The sequence below is a fragment of the Tyto alba genome, unplaced genomic scaffold (assembly GCF_018691265.1).
Source record: "Tyto alba isolate M040663 unplaced genomic scaffold, T.alba_DEE_v4.0 Super-Scaffold_45, whole genome shotgun sequence".
NCBI classification, from domain to species: Eukaryota; Metazoa; Chordata; class Aves; order Strigiformes; family Tytonidae; genus Tyto; species Tyto alba.
In genome coordinates this window covers 3957094-3977563 of record NW_024881321.1, presented here as the reverse complement: position 1 = coordinate 3977563, position 20470 = coordinate 3957094, and the positions used below count along the sequence as shown (strand labels likewise).

Below are 20470 nucleotides of genomic sequence, written 5' to 3'. Positions count from 1 at the left end.
GGCTGAGGGCGGGGCGGGAGTGCGGGGTCCGGCGGTCTGCCGGTCCGTGTTCTCGGCGGAGGGTTGTGGGGATGATGAACAGGGTGGCTGAGGTGCAGAAGAGAACTGGAGGACTGTTTGGTTTGGGTTGGAAGGGACCTTAAAAACCATCTAAGTTCCAACCCCCCTGCCATGGCAGGGCCCCCTTCCCCCAGCCCAGGGGGCTCCCAGCCCCGTCCAACCTGGCCTTGAACCCTTCCAGGGAGGGGGCAGCCACAGCTGCTCTGGGCACCCTGGGCCAGCGCCTCACCACACTCCCAGGAAAGAATTCCTTCCTTGTATCTAAATCTGCCCTCTTTCAGTTTAAAACTCATCCTGTCACTACAGGCCTTGGTATGAAGTCTGAAGGCCTATGTTGTGCTGCACAAACCCTTGGCTGCAAGTAAATACATTACAGCAAATACATTACAAGTAAATAAATTACAACAGCTAATTGTAGCGGGGGAGCCTGTGGGCAGCTCTCACTTGGTATCAATGATTTGTCCACCTGTGTGTCCCTTGCCTTTATCTAAACCTGCATCAAAAAGTTCTCATGTAAACATCTTTTCTGTTTGACAGTGGAAATAATGAATAGGGTTGTTTTCCTGTAAGAAAACCCTATAACAGCTCGAGTGACCAGAATGGGGAAATCTCTTCCTTGGATGGGGTCTGCCCAGCATGCCACATGTCAGTCAGAGGCCTGTTTGGTGCTACATCACCTGGAGTTCCCACCATCTAGAGAGACATAAGATTATCTGTGCTATTTTCCCTTGCAGTTTGTGATATATATATATATTTATGTGTGTGTGTAGTGCACTGAACCACTGTAGGTATAGGTATGTACATATGGTTGAAAAAAACTGATGTATTCTAAAATGAAGTACAGGGGATACAGTTTGTTTGTTTGTTTGCCTATATATAAGTAATTTTAATGAATCAGCAAGCTTTTATTATTATTTGAGCTAACTAAGTACAGCCATGCTGGAATAAATTATATTCAACATCACAGATTTTGAAGAGCATGCTGAGCTATTTCTTTGACAGCAGAAAGTGCTTCTAAGCAAGTTGGTTTAATTTCATGAGGAGGAAGCAAAAATCCGTAAGTTCCTGTGTCCCGAAGCTCAATGGTAAAAGAATATTTAATGCCAAGATCATAAGCCCAGTCATCTGAACCTCCAGGAGCTAAATCTGCGTGAGGAAGGAAAAATAGATGTTACCTGAAACCAGAACCTCAGTTTTCTGTTCAAAAGCTGTCTTCTGGTACTAGCAGGATGTGCTGTCATGCCTATTGTTGTAGTAAAGTCATACTTACAAATTGTTTGTGCACCAGCACCAGGTCTATAAGTTTTCCTTGTTGTCTTCTTTATAGCTTTAGCTGCTTTCTTTGCCAGACTTTCCTGAAATTAAACATTATCAGCTTTATACCATTGTGATAATAGTTAACATGTATACAGTTAGGATTTATTTACACTGTCCTCTGGATCTCACGTGAGTTAAATATTCTTACAAAAGGCTCTAGAAAACCCACAGACTGTAGTTACAATTTTCAGCCTATGCCCATGCTGCAGATTACCTTTCTACTGTAGCTAGATAAAAAATACAGATGGGACCTTACCACCACTTCAGGCATCAAATCATTGTCAAACCACTTGTTCCCACTTATATTTTTTCCTTTTCCACCACAGTATTTAAGTCACTGTTGATTTATGTAGTATTGACAAAAACAGGAGAAAAAGATTTCCATTGCGGGAATTCTACTCTTAAGCCATGAAGAAGACTTAAATGCCCAGAATTAGTGCATCTCTTTCTGCTTTACAGGGAAGGAGTCACAAATGCATTATTACTGTTCACTCACAACTGCAATTTTTTTTTATTTGTTTGTTTGTTGCAGTATATAAAACAGTTTGTTTCAGGAAATTAAACAGTAATCAACACAGTATAAGAACATATGTTGTTTGGAATCAGTTCTGTATTTACATTACTGGATTTTTTTCATTTTTTCTTCTGAACAGACTAGCACTAGTTACCAATGGAAATGCTATATTAGACTGTCTGGGCTTTTGTCTAATGAAATAGGGTGCTTCCAGTGCATGAAATGTGTACTTTTTACAGTCCTCTAAATAAAATGTTTTTTAAAATACGTTTGTTTTTTTTTTTTTTAATAAAGTATGTTAAATGACATGGGAGATGCATGAGGTTGAAAAGCAGTAGAATGACAGCAGTATGTGCAAATGTCAATCCTGTATCTTTATAAACTCGCTTGCTGTCTGCCCATATGTCATATAGCATATGAAATGACCTGTGCACCTTCAGACATGTGCTGTCTTCCCACATGGCAAATCCCAAAGCCTGCAAACCTGCTTTCTGATGGCCTTTACATGATGACTGCTCCTTTCTTACTGCTAGGCAGGATCCCTTGATGAAAATAATTTGTTGCCTCAGCACTCGGAGCTTAGGAATCACCAAAAGTGAGCCAGGAAGTGCAGGAAAGAGAATTCCTTGTGCTAGGGAATTTGATGTCTTTACATAAGAATAATATGGTTAAAGTGTCCACCTACTCTTACGGCTTCATTACTCTGCCCATTTTAGCCTGGATATCCCTTCCAGAACTGGACATACCCAGAGTTTTATGGTCAGTGGGAAGAAGCAGCGGCTACTTTTTCTGTTTTGAACTCTGTCTGTCATCTAGGAGAGTTTTTACTGTGTGATTTGGTGGCTCAATGTAGAATGTAGAATTCTACATAAGCAGGATATGTTTTCCATCCTACCATTAGGACCATTTTAAATAAGTATCCCTAGCAAAAACCTTAATACAATTAACAAGTGTCCACTGGAATAACTCAGTGCTTAGGTATGTGGAGAATATTTTTCAGAGTTAGACACCCAAGTAATTTCAGGGTTTGTGTAAACCGTACAGGATAATCGGGAATTTGCACAAATATATTTTCAAGGTGTCAAAAACCGCCAAGACTGCTCTTTTAGCAGCAGTTTGAACATATCAGGGATTGATGTGTTATCAATCTGGAATAAATATTTTCATTTTTCCATAGTTTTCAGAAGAAGCTTGCTGAGTTACACACTGCTAGACAAGCCCAGACTTCTTTAAGTTCTTAAGAACATCAAGAGAAGACTCATTTCCTAATTCTTGATCCTCAGAGCACTGTGACTCCCTCATTACAAGCCTAACCAAGCAGGGTAAGAAGTTCTGAAGTAAATGTGAAACTTCAGGAGATGGGAAGACTTACCAGCTCATCATGGTCTTTGCTTTTGTCCATAGTGTAAGAGTATGGAAACAATACCATCTGCGAGTAAGAGTGCATGGTTATGTAGGCTTTAATGATGTCTTTGTGATCTCTGACAAAACGAGCCACTGCTTTCACTTCAGGCTCAGATTCAGGGTAGGGTCCACAGTACGTCTCCTGACATTCATAGGGAGATGCTCCTTCCCCTGTAACAAAAAAGTGCACAGTGTTAAAGTGCACAGTGTTACTCCTTAACATCTTCCCTTCTGCATTTCTGTTCATCTAATGAAAGAGTAGAGTATGAATACAAAGAAATCATGGACTCTGGCATGCAATAGAAAGAACTCTCATGCTTGTAGAAATCAATGTGAACCTACTAAGATTTCTCACCTACTATACTCTTGAAAAAAATGGGAGAAGGTGAAGAAAAAATAATTATTCAAAGACTGGATAATAAGTCTTAGAGGAAAGGATGAATGTTCTCCATTTAAATTCATCAGGAACAGGATTGTGAGATCCCATCTTAAAATCTAGAAGTACTGCAGGAAAAAAAGGCAGTTCTAAGTGATTATTTAATCTAGGGGGAAATTAAACTGCCAACTGGAAGTTGAAGAAACACAAATCAAAATGAAGGGTTTTAAGAATGAGGAAAACTAGGCACTGGAACAAGTTACCAAGAAGACAGCTAGGATTCACCATTTTTGCTCACTTTGAAATAAGACCAAATAACTTTCTGGAAGCAGCTAGGATCTTTAGTGTTAAATGTCAGCTCTTCATGCTATAATAGATTTTGTAAATTTTCCCCTATCTAGTTTAAATGGACATTTTATCCTTAAATCTTATGCAGAAGCAAAGCTCACTGACTACTTTAAGACCCACAAGACTTCATCTCTGGGAATTGGGGCACTTTAAAAGATGTCCATCTTGCAGAAATCAGTAATGCCAGTTACATCTGCAAAGTAGCAGCCCTGTAGAAGCAATGCAAGGTATTATCATATGATTCAGGAGAGAAGGAAACCTCTTCTGGTGCCAGTGATATCTAGGGAAATCTATAGCATGCCACAAAGTAGTAGGGAGCATACCTGGTGTATATATATATATATATATATATAAATGTTTTAGTTAGTTAGAAGTTGCAAGGTTCCATACGGGTGTATTTGAGTGAAATGTAGTTATGATAGACAGAAAGAGCAACTGATATGATGGTACCTGGCTGTCGATGTTAAGAATAAACATGTATTTTCATGCATTCAACTGTTCCACAGATACTGCAAGCCCCTTTATAATATCAATGGCTGAAAATAAGTCCTCAGTTGACCTACACCCTTGTATGGCACAGCAGAAGAAGCAGAAATAATACAGTGAAGAGAGCAGGCTGTGGGGGAGAAGTGGCGGCAGAGGTGATGCGTCTGGGAGTTGCAGGCTGGGAGGTCAGAAACAAGGGTACTGGGGCAGAAAGGGCTGTGGTAGCTCTGTGTTCTGGGCTATATGCAGAAGCCTCAATGTTTCTGAATCGAGGGGGATTTCACAGACAGCCCGTGAAAATTCATGCACATGAAAATATAAACAATTCCTGGCATCTATGCAGAATCGTACAAAAGTGGTAAAATGAGAATGTTAAATTTTACACTGTTCTGTTTTGCACAGAAGTGAGTACTGTCTAAGGAAAAAGGCAATAAAGAATCCATTGGCTGGGAATCTTGGATGAATGACATGGCAAGGGCCACCTCTTCCCTCTTTCCTCCTTCCCACCAACAGCCTGCATGAGATGTGTCATGGTGTGATACAAGGAACAGGATCCAGGATCCTGGTCCCCATCTCTCTTGTCATTGTGCTGGGAAGAGGTTAGTCCCCAGTGTGGCATCTGGGGGAGGAAAAATCCGGAGTCCCAACAAAAAGTGTCTCAAGCTGGGGAAGCGTTCACCAGTTCATAAAAGATATTCAGCTGCATTTGTCTTTATATCAACTTTGTCAAATGGTAAATGAAAGGGTTTTCAAAAGAAAGAATTTAGAAGGCTAAATGAGGCAGGGGTACAATAGGAAGGAAATTATTTCATACCACACCAGTGCGCATCAAAATTCCTGTTCATGTCAGTACCAATGCACTTGCTGTTACCGTGTGATGAGCGGCTTTTTCTCCACAGCCGATTCTATAGAAGGAAACATACAGGGCATGTTCAGGAAAAAAGCTGAGAACAGAGACACACCATCTCACTGGTTAGTTAAACGTGACTTCCCACTTGTGCCTCTACAGGTCATGTACCAATGAAGAGGCAGAAGACCAAGGAAGATTATGAAACCACAATCTGATCGCCAGCAATGATGAAAGGAAATGTTGTGTGGGATAAGTAGTGGTCACATCTGGTCTGATTTCAGTGGATTTGGACTGTGGAAGGAGGGGAGAAGACATGCATCTTGTCCTGGTATGTGATTTTAGGAGTCCCAGGTCCAACCTTTCTGCAGGCATTGCTGACAGCATTTGGAAATTTGGATAGTTGATGTGCAGCTGTTGAGATGTCTATGTGTAGTTATCCAAATGTAAGCCAAGCTGGTTTGAAGATTGAATGAGTAAAAGAGTGGAGGAGATTTTTTTTTTTTTTTAAACTTGGATGAAGGATCAAAAAATCAAAGAACCATCTCAACAGCTTGGAATTTCCAACCAGTAAATAAAATCCTGGACAAAAGATATCCGTTGTACCTTCATTTATCTGAAACAAAAAGTACTCAGAGAATGGGGCTACCATGCGGGAGGAAGGAGTGGGTTATTGACTGTGCTTTATATGATGCAGCACGCTATTCAGCTCGTGCTGGATTGGGCCAGTATTTGTAACCTTGCTACTGAAGACTGACACAGATGTTTCCTGACATCTGGAAGTATTAAAATCCCAGAATGAGATTCTGCCATTTCCAAATGCATTTCCTGCAGCTTGGAAGACACAAAGCTACTGTGGGTCAAATGCCAATTACAGTATTTGTTGTGGTTTAAATAGGGCAGAGACCCAGGAATTCCAAGCACAGATTAAGAGTTTGGGGCATACAGTTCCAGGATGGAAATGATACCCTAAGCATGCACACTGATAGTTCCCATAAATAGCACAGCAGTACGTAGCACAGCCTGTCAAAAAAAGCTCTACGTACAGAGGGATGGCTCCACGTGTACTCGTATCCATCCACATTTATCACAGGCATGACGTAGAAATCAAAGTGCTCCAGAAGTGTTGTCATGGTCTGATCTCTCTCACGTACATGGATTACCTATAAAGCACAGGGGAAACCTGTTAAAAGCATCTGTCATAGTGATTTTCTTACCTTCTTAGAATGGCACCTGATGGTGGATGTAAAATCATTGTGCAATTATCAGACCGGTCTACCTCCCGATAGAGGCACATCACATCACAGAAATTGCTAAATAGCAAAGTGGCTCTTTGGTTAGAAGTGCCAGGGAGAGGGTAGGGATCGAACTGATACAGTCAATCAGATACACTGCAGTGCTTTAATGTTAATGGGTGGTCATGAGATAGAGCTGAAGCCTGTTAATAGGAAGATTGGAGCTTTTGCTGCTTGTATAAGTGATAGGAACCCTCCCTCCCACCCAAAATGCCACAAAGGTAGCATAAAATAAAATAAGCTTAAAAATAACAAGTAACATTTTGAATGGCTGCTGTACATAACATTATTTCTTCCGGTTGCATTGTGAGTTCAATGCATTTGTATGCCAAGAGCCAGTAAGGTCTACATTGCTAATTTTGCCTCACAGCCTATTTTGAAAGCTTTAGTGATACCTAACCTGGTTGTTGGTCCACGACACAGGGATGAATTTTAACCTAGATAAGTGCTTTTGTTACTATTAGAATAGACTGAGTCCTTAATCATATCTTTTTTTTTCTTCATGCCACACTTAAACCAGCTTCTTTCATTTTAAATCCTTCCTAGTTTTCCTTGGGCAGTGGACTTTCTCTGACTAAATGAGAAATGTCAATCTTTCTACAATCTTAACAACAAAATTAAATGATAAAGAATGGACCCATTATAAAGAATGCCTAGGATTTTCTAGAGACATCTAGTGATTTTAATGTGTATGTGTAGATGTGTATTGATGTCAGATTTTAAATTGTTACTTCATTAAGTGATACAGAAATAAAATTTTAATTTAAAGCACATAAATTAGATCAAGGGGATGGAGAACCTAAACATTCAGCTTGTTACTTCTGAAAAATGCTGCAGGGACATGTCACTGTCAAAGTGACAACACAGCTGGTAATTATTTGGAACGGCATGAAAAGGGCAAAAGCATTTCTCCCCAAAGGAACCTTGAAGTCTGGGATTATCAGTGGATCACAAGGTACATTTAGCTGTCCCTAACTCCTGCAATCTCCTTTCAAATGTTACAGTCATTGAGCTTTTACAGTTGTGACTGAGGACAGAAATAACCACATTATTATTATTATTATTATTATTATTATTATTATTATTATTATTATTATTATTGTTGTTGTTGTTGTTGTTGTTGTTGTTGTTGTTGTTGTTGTTGTTTTGTTGTTATTGTTGTTATTGTTGTTGTTGTTGTTGTTGTTATTATTATTATTATTATTATTATTATTATTATTATTATTATTATTATTATTATTATTATTATATCATCATCATCATCATCATCATCATCATCATCATCATCATCATCATCATCATCATCATCATTGTTATTTAGTTCCATCAAGGCCAAACCTAATTCGTGTTTCAGGGACTCATCTATGTTGTTTCTCTGGCTACAATACCAGTGATTGTAAAGTCTCAATCTCATCTGGTTTATTTTTACTGTGAACTTCACTTTTGTGAAAAAGTAACAATAAATAACGTCTCATGACATAACTGAGCAAGCCAGGCAACCTTGTCTGAGCCAGAAAGGCCTTAGGAGCATTTTCCTGGTTGATACTAGGAATGGGGCCAGCAGCTCAGCATAATGAGTTGAGCAGAGATGCCTTAAATTCAAAAAGACCAAGGCAACATATGTTAAAATCCAGGTACAAACCATGGATGTTGTATCTTTTGGTGTACCTTTGTTCACTGTCCTGAGCAGTGTAGATATTAAATGTATTAAAGATAGAGGTGGCCACTGGTCTGCAGCTGCACATCAAGGCTGATCAGGCTAAGCCCATTCTACAGTCTCATCCTGCCAGTGATTTACTATTTTCCATAAATTATGTGTGATTGGCAGTTACTGGTCATGTTCTGAAGATCTGAAATGAAGGTGTCTATAGCAGGGATGGTACCTTCAGGAGAAGGTGGCTTGCGTGGCCTCATTCTCTGAATGGGGCAGTTCCAGGAAAAAAGTAAGAGCACAAATAGAAAATGCAGATGCATGAGGTGGAGGAGCAGGAGCAGCAGACACAACAGCAGGTGACACATCACAGCAAGTGCTGAGTAGAGACTGATGATGTGCATGCTGGTGTGGAGCTATGCCATGCCTGGAACAGGCTGGTGTGGGGTAACTGCTGCTCTAGGAAGGCACGTAGGGAAGAGCTGTGAGTTGTAGGAGAGCTTGAGCTCACTCAGGGTGTCCTCTGATCCACTCCAGGCAGTACCAGCTGGAGTAATATGGGCATGAGCCACCGTGTGCTGCACGACCCAGAGCCAAGATCATTCCTTGGATCCATGTGGCAGTGTAGACATAGCCCTAGTAGATTACCACATACTTGCTTTTCCTCGCATGCTCTCTCCACCCCTGACTGTTCATAATTGTAAACATCTCTGTTGAATTTGCCGCGTATACTTGGAAGTTTCTTTCGCACTTGACAATACATCTGAGCTCCTTTGCATTCAGTTCATATGACTTTCTGTCTCTCACACACACGTGCCTCCATCTACTGACACACGCATACATGCACGCACACTGCTACGTATGCAGCTTATACACAAATCTCATATGTTGGTGTTGTGGAAGTAAATAGATTAAGACTTCACAGACTTCAGGGTGCAATTGGATAGAGAAGGTAGATGTTATCAAGATATTTTGCTTTGCTTTGAAAACAGTAATCAGATGTGATTATCTACTCACATGGCCTATGAACCACAGGCAAAAAGCATGAGAAATCCATTCTCTAGCGTGGATACCACAGTCAATCCATATGGCACTTTTGGATTTTTCCTGGCTTTTAGAAAGCTGACAAAAGAGAAATTGCATTAAAATGCCACCGTTGTAAAATCTACCACAGAGTAGTGGAAGTGAAAAGGGTAACCAAGATGGAATAAGAAGCATCTGTCTTGTAGGGAGAGCTTAGACTGATCCTGGGCCAGGATACTGCTGTCAGTTACATTCACATAAGAGAAGCGTATTCACATGGCTTGCAGCAAGCTCCTAACGTAGACACCAAGGCTACAGCAAGACCTGGGGTCAAGTGTGTAGATCACCAACTATCTAGAGCAACAGACTAGACTGGCTTCATAGTCAACAGTGGAGGGTATCCACCATGCCAGTATTTCATACCTTTGGATGATGGCCTAGATGCTATAATTTCTTTGTGACCCAGCAAAGAACCTAATGTGGTCAAATGCCTGTGCACAGATAATGCACCTTACTGGAAGAACTTAGGAAATTTAAAAAAAAAAAACCTGCAAAAATATGCATGTAAGTATAGATATAAGAACATCTTCTGGCCAAAGCCCATCACTTATTAGTACTTGGAAAGTACTTTGAAAGTCTTTGCAGTAAGCAATAGCTGTACCTTCAGAACATAAAGTGGTCGTTTTTCATATGATGATCCAATATATATTTTCTGGAGGAGGTCAGAATGGACTTTCACTACTTCTTCCATCCAGTGATAAATCTGAAAGGATCAAATTAGTAAATGGATCTTCTCCCTGTTGTTTTCCTTCATCCCTGAAAATATTTTAGACTTAAATTCATTCTTTCTTCCAAAATCTTGCCTCTTAGCTGGTGGGAAAGGAGAACTAGCAATTCAGCCCACTTACCACTTGTCTGATTCTAATTTCCCTTAAAACAAACGGTAAGATTCACTCACAACACAGTCCAAGCATAGCCCCAAAATTCCTCTTTAGTACTATCTGGTTAAATTATTATCCATTTCATGTTTTAAATATTTATATGTAGGTTTGCAACTTCATTTTACTTCTGTATCGACTACATTTGAATGGCAGTTTGAGGCAATACCTGTATGAGAGATTTTGTCTTGTGCTTCTTTCTTTCTCTGTGAAGGCATTACAGTAAATACAATTCCCAGTGTTTGAGCAACACAATGGTAATTGTTTAGCCATTGATGATTTCTTTCCCTATCTCCATTCTCAACCATGAGACAGATTTCACCCCTTGAAACTACAGAAGATTACAACAAAAATACCTTACTTCTTTCATCGAATGATAGTTTTCATAATATGATGAAGAACTGCGTGCGTTGACTGTGTCATTGATAGTCTGTTTTTCAATGAGTCCTTGAACATCTTCCATTGAGACTCTGAATAACAAAGAAAGAGCACAACCACCTGTTAAATAAATGACAAACAACTTTACAGAAACATTAATGACAACAAATGAAAAATACATACTTGTGCTGGATGGTCAGATGCGTTAATTGAGCTTTTATGCTATTTATGCTGGATGCCCTGACATAGAAATGGACTTCTCTGCCCTTTTTGATGTTTTCAACCACAACAGGTTGCCAAAGAATGACCTGCAAATTTTCCAAAAACAGTTTACTTTTTTATACTGAGGAAAGAAAAAATATTCTTACTAACATTTAATAAGTGTTTTGAAAATAATCAAAACATATGCTTTCAATTTAAGACACCATTTGTAACAAGCACTTTAAAGTTCTCTGTGTTGTGTTATAGTATTCTGCTACTGATGGAAATAAAATGTGTGTATTTAAGAAATGTTTATAAGGACTTCTGCACATAAATTCGTAAATCAAGAACAAAGACAGGAACATAAACTTGCCTTAGATAGTATTTCTAGTATAATAGATATGTTTAGCTGGTTATTATGTTACATGTTTTCAGGTCTGCTGAGAGTTATTTTCCCTGAGGGTATTTGGAGAATTAATGAAGATGAGACCAGTCTTTGTAGTTATTGTATTTGCTGATGACTTTGATTGGGGAGGAAATAAATGCCAGAAGGGGTTTGAATATAAGTCAGGTTGAAGCAGCAATACAGAGATTAGAAATGGGAGGAAAATAAGAAAATTAGATTCTTTGTGGTAAAATCCAATCTTTTACAAAACTAAAATCAGAAGCCAACATATTCAATAAAAGACTGAAACTTTAAAACCAGTAATACCAAAAATTTACGGGTGACAGGAAGCAGAAAATAAGGCATGAATTTACAATGTGAAAAAGGTCAACATAGTTCTTGGATGCATTTTTGAAGACATACAGCAGGGAGTCGCCAGACAATAGGATTTTTTTTCCTTTCTGGTGCAGTTGCACCAGGAATATTATATTTCTTATATATAGTACATGGTGCCTGGAAATGTAGGATACCGTGTTCCCAGGCATGTATCAGCTGTCAACTGTTTTCCTCACTCATTTCTCAGAGAGAATGTCTGCAAAATCATACAGAAAACTGATCCATGCTTTTAATCAAGACTTTGGAACAGTAAATGGTAGAACATTTGGTCCCTGAAAATATTACTGGAATGTGCTATACAAACGGCTGATCTAGTCTCAGTGTAGCCATCTCAGACATTATTGGCGAGGTAGCAACAGCGTCGCAGGGCTCAGCATTGTTCGGAAAACCCATCCAAGAAGCAAGCCGGATGCTTAGCTCCCCAGCACCGATTTCCCTCTTACCCTGGCTAGCCTGCTGTTTGCACTGACATGTACCAGTTCAGATTTAGTTTCTCTTTGGTGTAGGCATTCTTTGAATTGAGATTAAGGAAAGCTAAGGAACTCTGGATTGGCACAGCTGAAGTGGCAGAGGAGCAGTGAATGGGGGTAAGTGGGAAACTTTGGTAATGCATATAATTATTGATCTCTTTACCCGTCGTCAGCAACGGTCAGTACTGCCCCAGGGGCATCTACAGAACACTGGTGGAGGTGCTCCTGCGTCTGGGTCTTCTGATGAATGCTACATGCAATGTGTGTGCTGTAAGAACAAAGCATTTCCTTTGTTTTAGGTTTTTGCTTTCCAACCTTTGCAGGAGTAGCACCTATAATGAGTCTGGTAATTCTTCTTGTAAGATGATGATTTTCAATCACTTTTTTTTTTTGCTAAATTGTAACTGAAAATTTGTTGAGAGGTACTGTTTGTGTCTTCCCTTTCCCTTTCTCTTTCCCCCTTCCTTTTCCCTTCCCTCTTCTATTTCCCTTTACTATTTCCTTTCCTTCTCCCATTCCCTTTCCACTTTTTCTTGTAACTCGCCCAATTTGCATCCATGGAAAAAAAATGGCCAGTTCATAACCCTTGAAAAATGTTTGGTTTACAGATTCACATTAGTGACTTGGTAGAAACCACTACATGCTCTCTCTGCACTGAATGTACTGCAGTTGTTCTTCATGACTTCTTGGGGCTCCTGTGTACAAGAAAGTGAAGAATGACAGCGGAAAAGATGGAGGTAGGGCAATTTATTCTGGTAGAGCAAAGGAGATAGATATGAGAGTTGACTTGTAGAGGTGGAAAAGACCAAGGAAAGTTATCAAGATTTGTGAGACATGAAGGGAAGGATCAGAAGGGACAGCAAAAGACTAGTAGGACTTTGGGGTGGACGTAAAATGAGTAGAAGCCAAGAAAGACAGAGAAGGACTGGGGATAGGCACCATTAAAAGCTCTCAGTCATCTGAGACATATCCTCAATCATCCCGTAAATTATGTCGGTCAAGGGAATTGTTACACCTTTGTTGCAGAGTGTTGGCTTCAGACTGGGAGGGTGTGATTGGGCAAATGCTTCTGAAGAGGAAGAGGTGCCTCATTTTAATTAAATATTCTTTAATGAACGATAGAAGTAATTAAAAAAAAAAAAAAAGTATTGGTTAAGAGATTTTTATTTTCTAAATGTTGCTTTAAGAAAAATACCACAAAAGTCCAGTCCTGGTCTTCAAAGCTCTGCAAGCCATATAGGTCAAGATTGCATTGGTCTAAAATGCTGAGGTTCCCTAGAAATATATTTCTACTTACTGTGTGTTGGTGCTTTGACAATTTTGCAATGTCAGTACACAAAATCAGTTGCAGAAATTTGAGCTCTGATATAATACACTACTATAATGTTATGAAGGAGGGGTCTTCTCACGTAAATCAGAAGGTAGTGGAGCAATGAGAACCGAGCATTTTCTGAGTTGCTGTATTAGGACAAATGAATAAATGTGGGCTAAATCTTTCTCTGGGATGGGGGTGGGGAGTGGGGGGGGATGGCAGGGCATGGGGGAACAGTATTAGTGCACTTTGGGGAAGAATTTGGCCTAGAGAGCAGAGAGACAGAGGGATCTCTTTACCTCGGTGGTGTTCAGTAAATCCTGAAGAGCTTCAACTTGTCTGTCTGTTTGTGGAAGAGCCCATAAAACTTCATCCCTGAAAAAAAAAAAAAGGTACTTAGGTAAAGCACAGGTACTTCAAACTACTCTAGGTCACGCAAAAGTAGAGAAGCAGTCTTGGACTTTCTTGTCTTCCATGACTTGGCTGCCATGAAGTCAAAGAAGATTCAATAGTGAAGATGCTGAGCCCTGTTCCAGCCTCTGCTTCTGCCAGTTAGTAAAATACATGAAAGAGGTGTTGGCAGGGCTTTGGTATCTGATATCTACTGCTGGACTCTGAGATGGCTCCTGGGAGCTGACACCAGCACAACAACAACCAGCCCCAGCTAATCCGGAGTGCAACAGCACCAGTGGAAAACTGCCCTTGACCAGGAAGGCAGGTCTCTCATTCTCCCCCGAATTTCTTGATCTCAGTCACTGTTCAGCAGAGACATGAGCTCTCCCAGTCTGGCAAAAGCTCTCCCAGTTTGCCAAAAGCCAAACATGATGTTTTGTAGATGTGCAGAGGCTACTACTGTCATCATTCCTACTCCAATCCAGTTTTTCTGATCGCATTTCTATCCCTCTGCCAGGTATGGTTTCATACCACTGTTCTCCCACTCTTTGCCCAGTAACTTATATTCCCCTTCTACTTGAAACCCATGGTCCAGATGTGCTGTACATGAGATGGAACTTCCCAGCTACTTCATGCCTGCCCCCACCATTGGTGACAGAAGTTAAATTCACTTTCTGGAAAGAAAAAATACCACTTTGTATTGTAAATCCAGCCCTGATCTTCAGTGCCCAGCAGGCCATGTAGTTCAAAACTGCATTGGATAAATAATTAAAATAATTTATTTGTAGAAGGAGGAGACTCAGGGGAATGTCAGACTCCTATTTTCATTTTGTGGACAGGGGTGGCTCTTGGACCTCTAATCATGAGGAGTTGGTGGCAGTACATAATCCAGGCACGGTGGAAGTCCTTGCCAGCCCTGTCTGCAAAGATTGTTCTGAAAAGAAAAGAGGCAGGGCTCTCCAAGCTAGTGTTTTGAAGCTGCATAACATGATTGTCACAACTCGTTGTTGTGACTGATTTCAAGCAGAGACCTGACAGCATCTGGCAACCAGGTGATTCATCTTTTCTACTTTTAGTCAGGCTCCAAGCAATCACTGCTGTTTCTCATGCAGAACCAACAATATGCCAGCCCTATTTTTGCCTCCAGCATCATTTGACAGAGCATCAAAAAGCAATCAGGAATAGGCAGGGTTGGCAGTTTGCCTATTTCTTTAGGCAAGTGCACTCCAAAAGTGTGTGTTTGGGTCTACTTTAGAAGTGAATTTGTCTTCTCATATCTGGGGAAGTCTTTTCACGGGGGAGACCAGAAAAGGGATGGTGCATCTGGTTTCATCCTATGATTCCAACAGCCTGAGAATACCATAATGAGGAAGCTGGTATGTACTTGTTGCACGAATATTTCAGCTGAGCATGGTGTAGCTAGCAGCAATCCCTCATTGGTAAGACCTGAATACACTGAACAAGCTAAATCAGGTTCTGCCCTTGCTCTTGTAGTCATGTTTAGCATAGGAAGTATTGACAGCTGAAGTTGTGGTTGTTGGGCTTCTCAGTTCCTCTGCTTTGATTTGGCATGATACCCTCTTTCATCTGTCTTCTGCCTCACTCCTGTTAGAAAACACCTAGAAAAATGCTCTAATTATTGCCTTTATACCAGTCTCAGAAACAATCCTCCACCCCCAAGCTCCTTGCTCTGCCTGCTGCCCTGGTACAACTGGACATGTTCATCTTGAACACACCTCTTTTCTTTCACTTTCTGTCCTCATGTCTTTCTTCCCTGGTTGCTCTCTGAGTTTGTCCTTAAGAGGATCCCTCTCATTCCCCTCCTCCAACTTTCTGCCCGGGTCCCACTGGACTCTGTCACTGTTATCCATCTCTTTTTGCTTTCCCTTTTATTTCTGGGTAGATAGAAATCCAGCTGCCATCCCCACAGTAGAATGCTCAGGTCTTATCCTATAGCTATGACAGAGTGTGCGGGATTCATTACAGTTCATTTTAGTTGGTTTTGATACCTTCATCTGATCTAGTCACTCTTAAAGAAACAAGAACTTTCAGGGTCCAGTTAACCTGAGCTAATTTAGATGTGTGTGCTAAACTGGAAGGAATTATAACCTAAATATACATATTTTTCTGCGCTGGCTATACTGGAAGATCAAGGGAACTTGTTCCTATAAAGAAATGTACAGAAAGCCTGTATGGTCAGATGAATCCCATCCAGGGGCCCTGGCCACGATCTCACAGATAGACATAAATCAGTGCCAGTGCCCTGCCGGCATCTGTGTCTTCACCTTTCTTCTCCATTGCAATTCTCGGTCACTAGGAAGGCCGTCAGCATCACATATCACATAGGCCCACAAACCCAAGGCATCAGCATGGATGTGTCTCCCCGTCCTCATAGTCTCAAGCCATTTAAACCTTGCGTGTTCCTTCTGAGTAACATCTCCAGAAAAGAGGCCTCCCTACATATCTCCGGCTGAATGTCTTACTGTGGCTCTCAGCAGGTAGTGTCACTAGAAAAATGCTGCCAGCATCTTCTCCTGTCCTCCCAGACCATGTAAACTGTTCGTCTGCCTGGAGCACAGATGTCTACCTGTGGGCTCTCTTTTTTTTTCCCCCCTTGCTGGCTCTCCATCAGCCTCCAGCCTTGCCCTTTCCCTAGAAAGGAGCTAGGTGTCTGTAAGGAACTGAAGGAATGAATGACTCAAACATTACTCGATATAGAAAGCCTCAAGGACAAGTTGTGGCCTTTGTGATTAGTCTAAGGAATGCTGCCCAAGGAAGCGTGAGGTGTATCGAAGGATGCAGGGCTCCACTTCCTTGTTACTGTAGTGCCAAGTTCTTTAGATGAGCCTCAAAGAAAACTATATGTTTGGGCCAAAAAGACTGATAAGCTGAAGGGTGGACAATTACCCAAGAAGAAAAAAAAAATTGAGGAATAAATAAAGGTGGTATCAGGGGATCACGACCACCTAGTCTCTCATGGAAATGAGTTCATGGAATACCTGCCTCTCTTTGTCTAGCATGCCGATCAGCTAATAAGATGATCCTAAAAGGTGATGGAAAACTTTGCGATGTGTGCACCCACTGCCCAAGATAACCAGACCTGAGATAACGCTGGAACTTGGAGTGTTGAACCAGACTCTCTTTCTGTCCTTCCCTTTTCTTTTCTTTCCTTTCCTTCTAGATTTATCAATAAGAGATCGCATCTCTTACTATCCTTTTCCAAGTTGCTTTGACTGCAAGTAAAACATTTTAACTGGTTGTTTGGTATCCTTTCACCTTAATTTAACCCGAAGGGATCACAGAACCTTTACAACTCCCTGGGATCCAAGTCCAGGTCATAACAGTGTCTTTCCAGTGCCATCAGCTTTTTCACAAGTCTCACAGTGTTTGATATTTTTTTTTAGAAGCCCAGATGCAGTAATCACACTATATCCTTGTAAAGGGAAGCTTTAATACATGACTGTTAAATCCTCCAACACTAGTGCTCAAATAAAAGTAAAAAGTCAGATATATCACCTTTAAAATCTCATTATTTTAACCATTTTCATAACTGAGACTGGGAGGATTAGACTCATGCTTTCCAATGGGAAATACCATATTGTTCAATAAGGGTCAGATATTCAGTGTTTTATTTAAATGTGAAATAATGAACCTTCAGGTAGCACAGAGCAATATTGCTCCACTGAATTCACCTAAAAGCTTACTGTAACCCTCACACCTCCATATTAATCCACAACAAAATATGATTGCAACACAAACAGAGATGAAAGATCCTCTTTTTTAAGGCATGAAATCAATGGTCTTCACCTGTCACAGATCTGCCGCTGCTGTGTGATGCGGAGTCGCAGAAAGGCTGTGAGACATAATTCACTATTATTTGTGTAGGTATTGCAGTCCTGGAAGCATGTTGTGTTTAATCATGATTCCTGTAGGTTGTTCAGCTTGCTTAATATCACCCCATGAGAGGCTTATCCTTTTATTTCTACCTATTAAAACATTTCAGGTTTTTAAACCAGCTGTGCATGTAGAAAATAAAAGCACTTCGCCTGTCTCCATCTCTGACATATGTTCTCATGTTTTAAGAAAGCATTTGGTTTCAGGGCATTTTTGAAGTTTATCGATAGGTAACAATAAAGCTGCTTCTGAAACATTGTACAAATACCAAATGGTTATTCAAAAATGATTTATGACTGGAAAAACAATCATAAAAGCTGCTTTAGAAAGAAAACAGATTGTTAGCACTTTCCGAAATGGTTTCTGTTTCCACCTCAACAAGTAATTCATTTAAGATCTTGTTTTAAGGCAAATGAAGCAAATTATTTTTTCCCATTAAATTTCAGAATGCCCTTTATTGGCATTCAAAAGCACTGAATGAACAGAATTGATTTGCACTTAGACCGAAAAGAATAGTTTTAATATGATTAAAAACATAGGATTTATGGATGCAAAGAAGACTTAGAATAATTTCATTTCCTCCACCATCTATATGTTAAATTGAACCACCTCTCCAATTAGAAAAACAATAAATAAATGTCAACCTTTGCCAAATGTTTTCTTATGCAACTTGGAGTTATTTTGCCTCAATACTTTCCCTGTCCCGCTCACCACACACTACAAACTCAGTAGCACCAGCAGATATTTACCTTGGAAGAGTGAAGACATGCTTCTCTTGAATCCAGATACATAGGGTAAAAAAGAGCAGGTAAGACTTCATCTTCATGGTATCTACAAGGAAACCAAATGCAGTTGGAAAGCTTCAGGACCCACATTATTGATTTAAAAAATGTTATTTAAGGAGTGGTTAAAATTTAATAGTGTCTCTCACCTCAACCCCAAGCTACTGGTGGCTAAGTCAATATGACAGAACTCCCTGGGGAGGTCCTGCTCATATTGATGTTGTCCATCTACGAAAGGATAAAGTACATTTTGGACATTTTCATATTGACAGATCACTTTGTCAGCTCAGCCTTTGTGTCATTTCATTGCGGCTACGAACCACAGACTTAAGAAAGAACATCAAGCGCACAGTTTTTGTGTTCCTCTAATACTGACAGCGGTCCAGCAGCACGCTCTGCATGCAGCACTCCTATAGCACATCACAGCCAAGCATGAAGCTGGGTGAGAGGAGTGGGAGCGAGGTTATTAAGACCAAATGGAAAAGCCCTGAGCAGGAAAGCTGTTGCTGGCATTTGCTAGCGGAGAACACGGGGAGCATGTCAGACATGATACCTACTTGCTATTGAGCTCAGTTCTAGCTCAGGACAGAGCACATCAGCTGGGTCTTTGTCCTCTGCAGCTGGCCTCCACCTCTTTGGTTAACACCTGTTGGAGAATGGCTCAGAGACAAGGGTCCTGAGCCCACCGAGCAATTGTATGATCAGAGCCTGCTCTGGCTGCTGATGCTGGGCCTCACTAGGGTTTGCCTGCAGCTGCTGATACAGGAGGAATGTCAAGGACGCTTCAGCCCTGTGTACCGTGGTGTGTCGAAAGCAGGTTAAGGGGAATTAGGAATAGTGGTCTGAGAAACCCAGTGTTATGGTAATGGTGGTCTGAGAAACATTGTGTTACGGTACCATCGTGTATCGAAAACAAGTCAACAGGAATCAGAAATAGTGGCATGAGAAACTTAGTGTTATGAGAAGCTTGTGCTGTAAGCTAACTGCAAGTAGGTGGACTGTGCGAATACGACCTTTAGAGCTTAAGCCAATCAGCTAGTGACTAGTAGGCATAATAATTATCATTGTCTGTATAAATATATGTACCCTGGACCAATAAAGACACACGTTGATTGATGCTCTATCTCCCACACTGAACCCGTCTCGGCGTGTCGTTCGTCCGCGGCTCTGCAAACACCTGATCCATCCAAGGATTTCAGATTGCTTGTGCTGCTCCGTGTCCTCTTTCCTGTGATGTTCTGACATCCATGTATTTTCCATATGTCATGGTGGGTTAGCTTTTCAAGAAAAAGTACCAGTGACTCTTCATTATTATTAATTTTTGCATGCCTCAAGATTTGCCGCCCATATTTCTATACACAGTTGTTCAGACAGGAGAAGCTGAATGAATTTGACATGTCCAGAATAGATGATCTCCATCTACATTCTGTGCTTGAACAGTAAATCTGACTTGGCTTGGACACACCTTATTCTTATGGTCCAAATCCTCTTCTTCCATGCACCAACATAACAGTTCCAGGCATGGCACTGCTTAGAGAACACCCCAATGGCAACCTTATGCAGAGGAGAACTGCTCATTTACATCTCTGGCATCAGATCCACCCTAATACTATCTCTTGGCTGAGCATGTCATATAGGTGCAGAAGGAGGGAACTAAACCTGCTGTCTAATATGAAAGTTTTTTCAGGTGCATGGTCCCCAGAAACACAACCTGGTTTTCTTCCAGAGGGAATTCAGTCCAGAGTAGGAGTGAATCAACATCCATGCAATGGGGACACCAGGGAGCCGAGACCTGGGTGTGAATGAGGGAACTAAATTATTTGATGCTGTAGGTGTAATGTAGGGTTATAGCTATAAAACTGGGTGAAAAATGCCTGGGAGCAAGCCCTGGAGCTAAGGTTAAGTAACATAGACTAGATTACATCCACCAACCTCCTCTAAAACAGATCTGGAGTGATCCAGATCAGAGCCAGTGCTCCAGCTAGGTAGGCAACCAGGGC

At 40.8% G+C, this 20470-nt stretch overlaps 1 protein-coding gene across 1 annotated transcript; it reads right to left on the bottom strand.

Annotated features, from left to right (window-relative positions):
* Positions 1-1021: 1021 nt before the first annotated feature.
* Positions 1022-18514, bottom strand: CPB2 (carboxypeptidase B2). Its single transcript, XM_042806021.1, has 11 exons — positions 18438-18514; positions 13701-13776; positions 10821-10945; positions 10621-10729; positions 9983-10084; positions 9316-9420; positions 6399-6515; positions 5320-5410; positions 3264-3466; positions 1331-1415; positions 1022-1206 (listed from the first exon to the last, which is right to left on the bottom strand). The coding sequence occupies exons 1-11, from the start codon at positions 18512-18514 to the stop codon at positions 1022-1024; spliced, it is 1275 nt and encodes a 424-aa protein (XP_042661955.1).
* Between the last annotated feature and the right edge of the window lie 1956 nt (positions 18515-20470).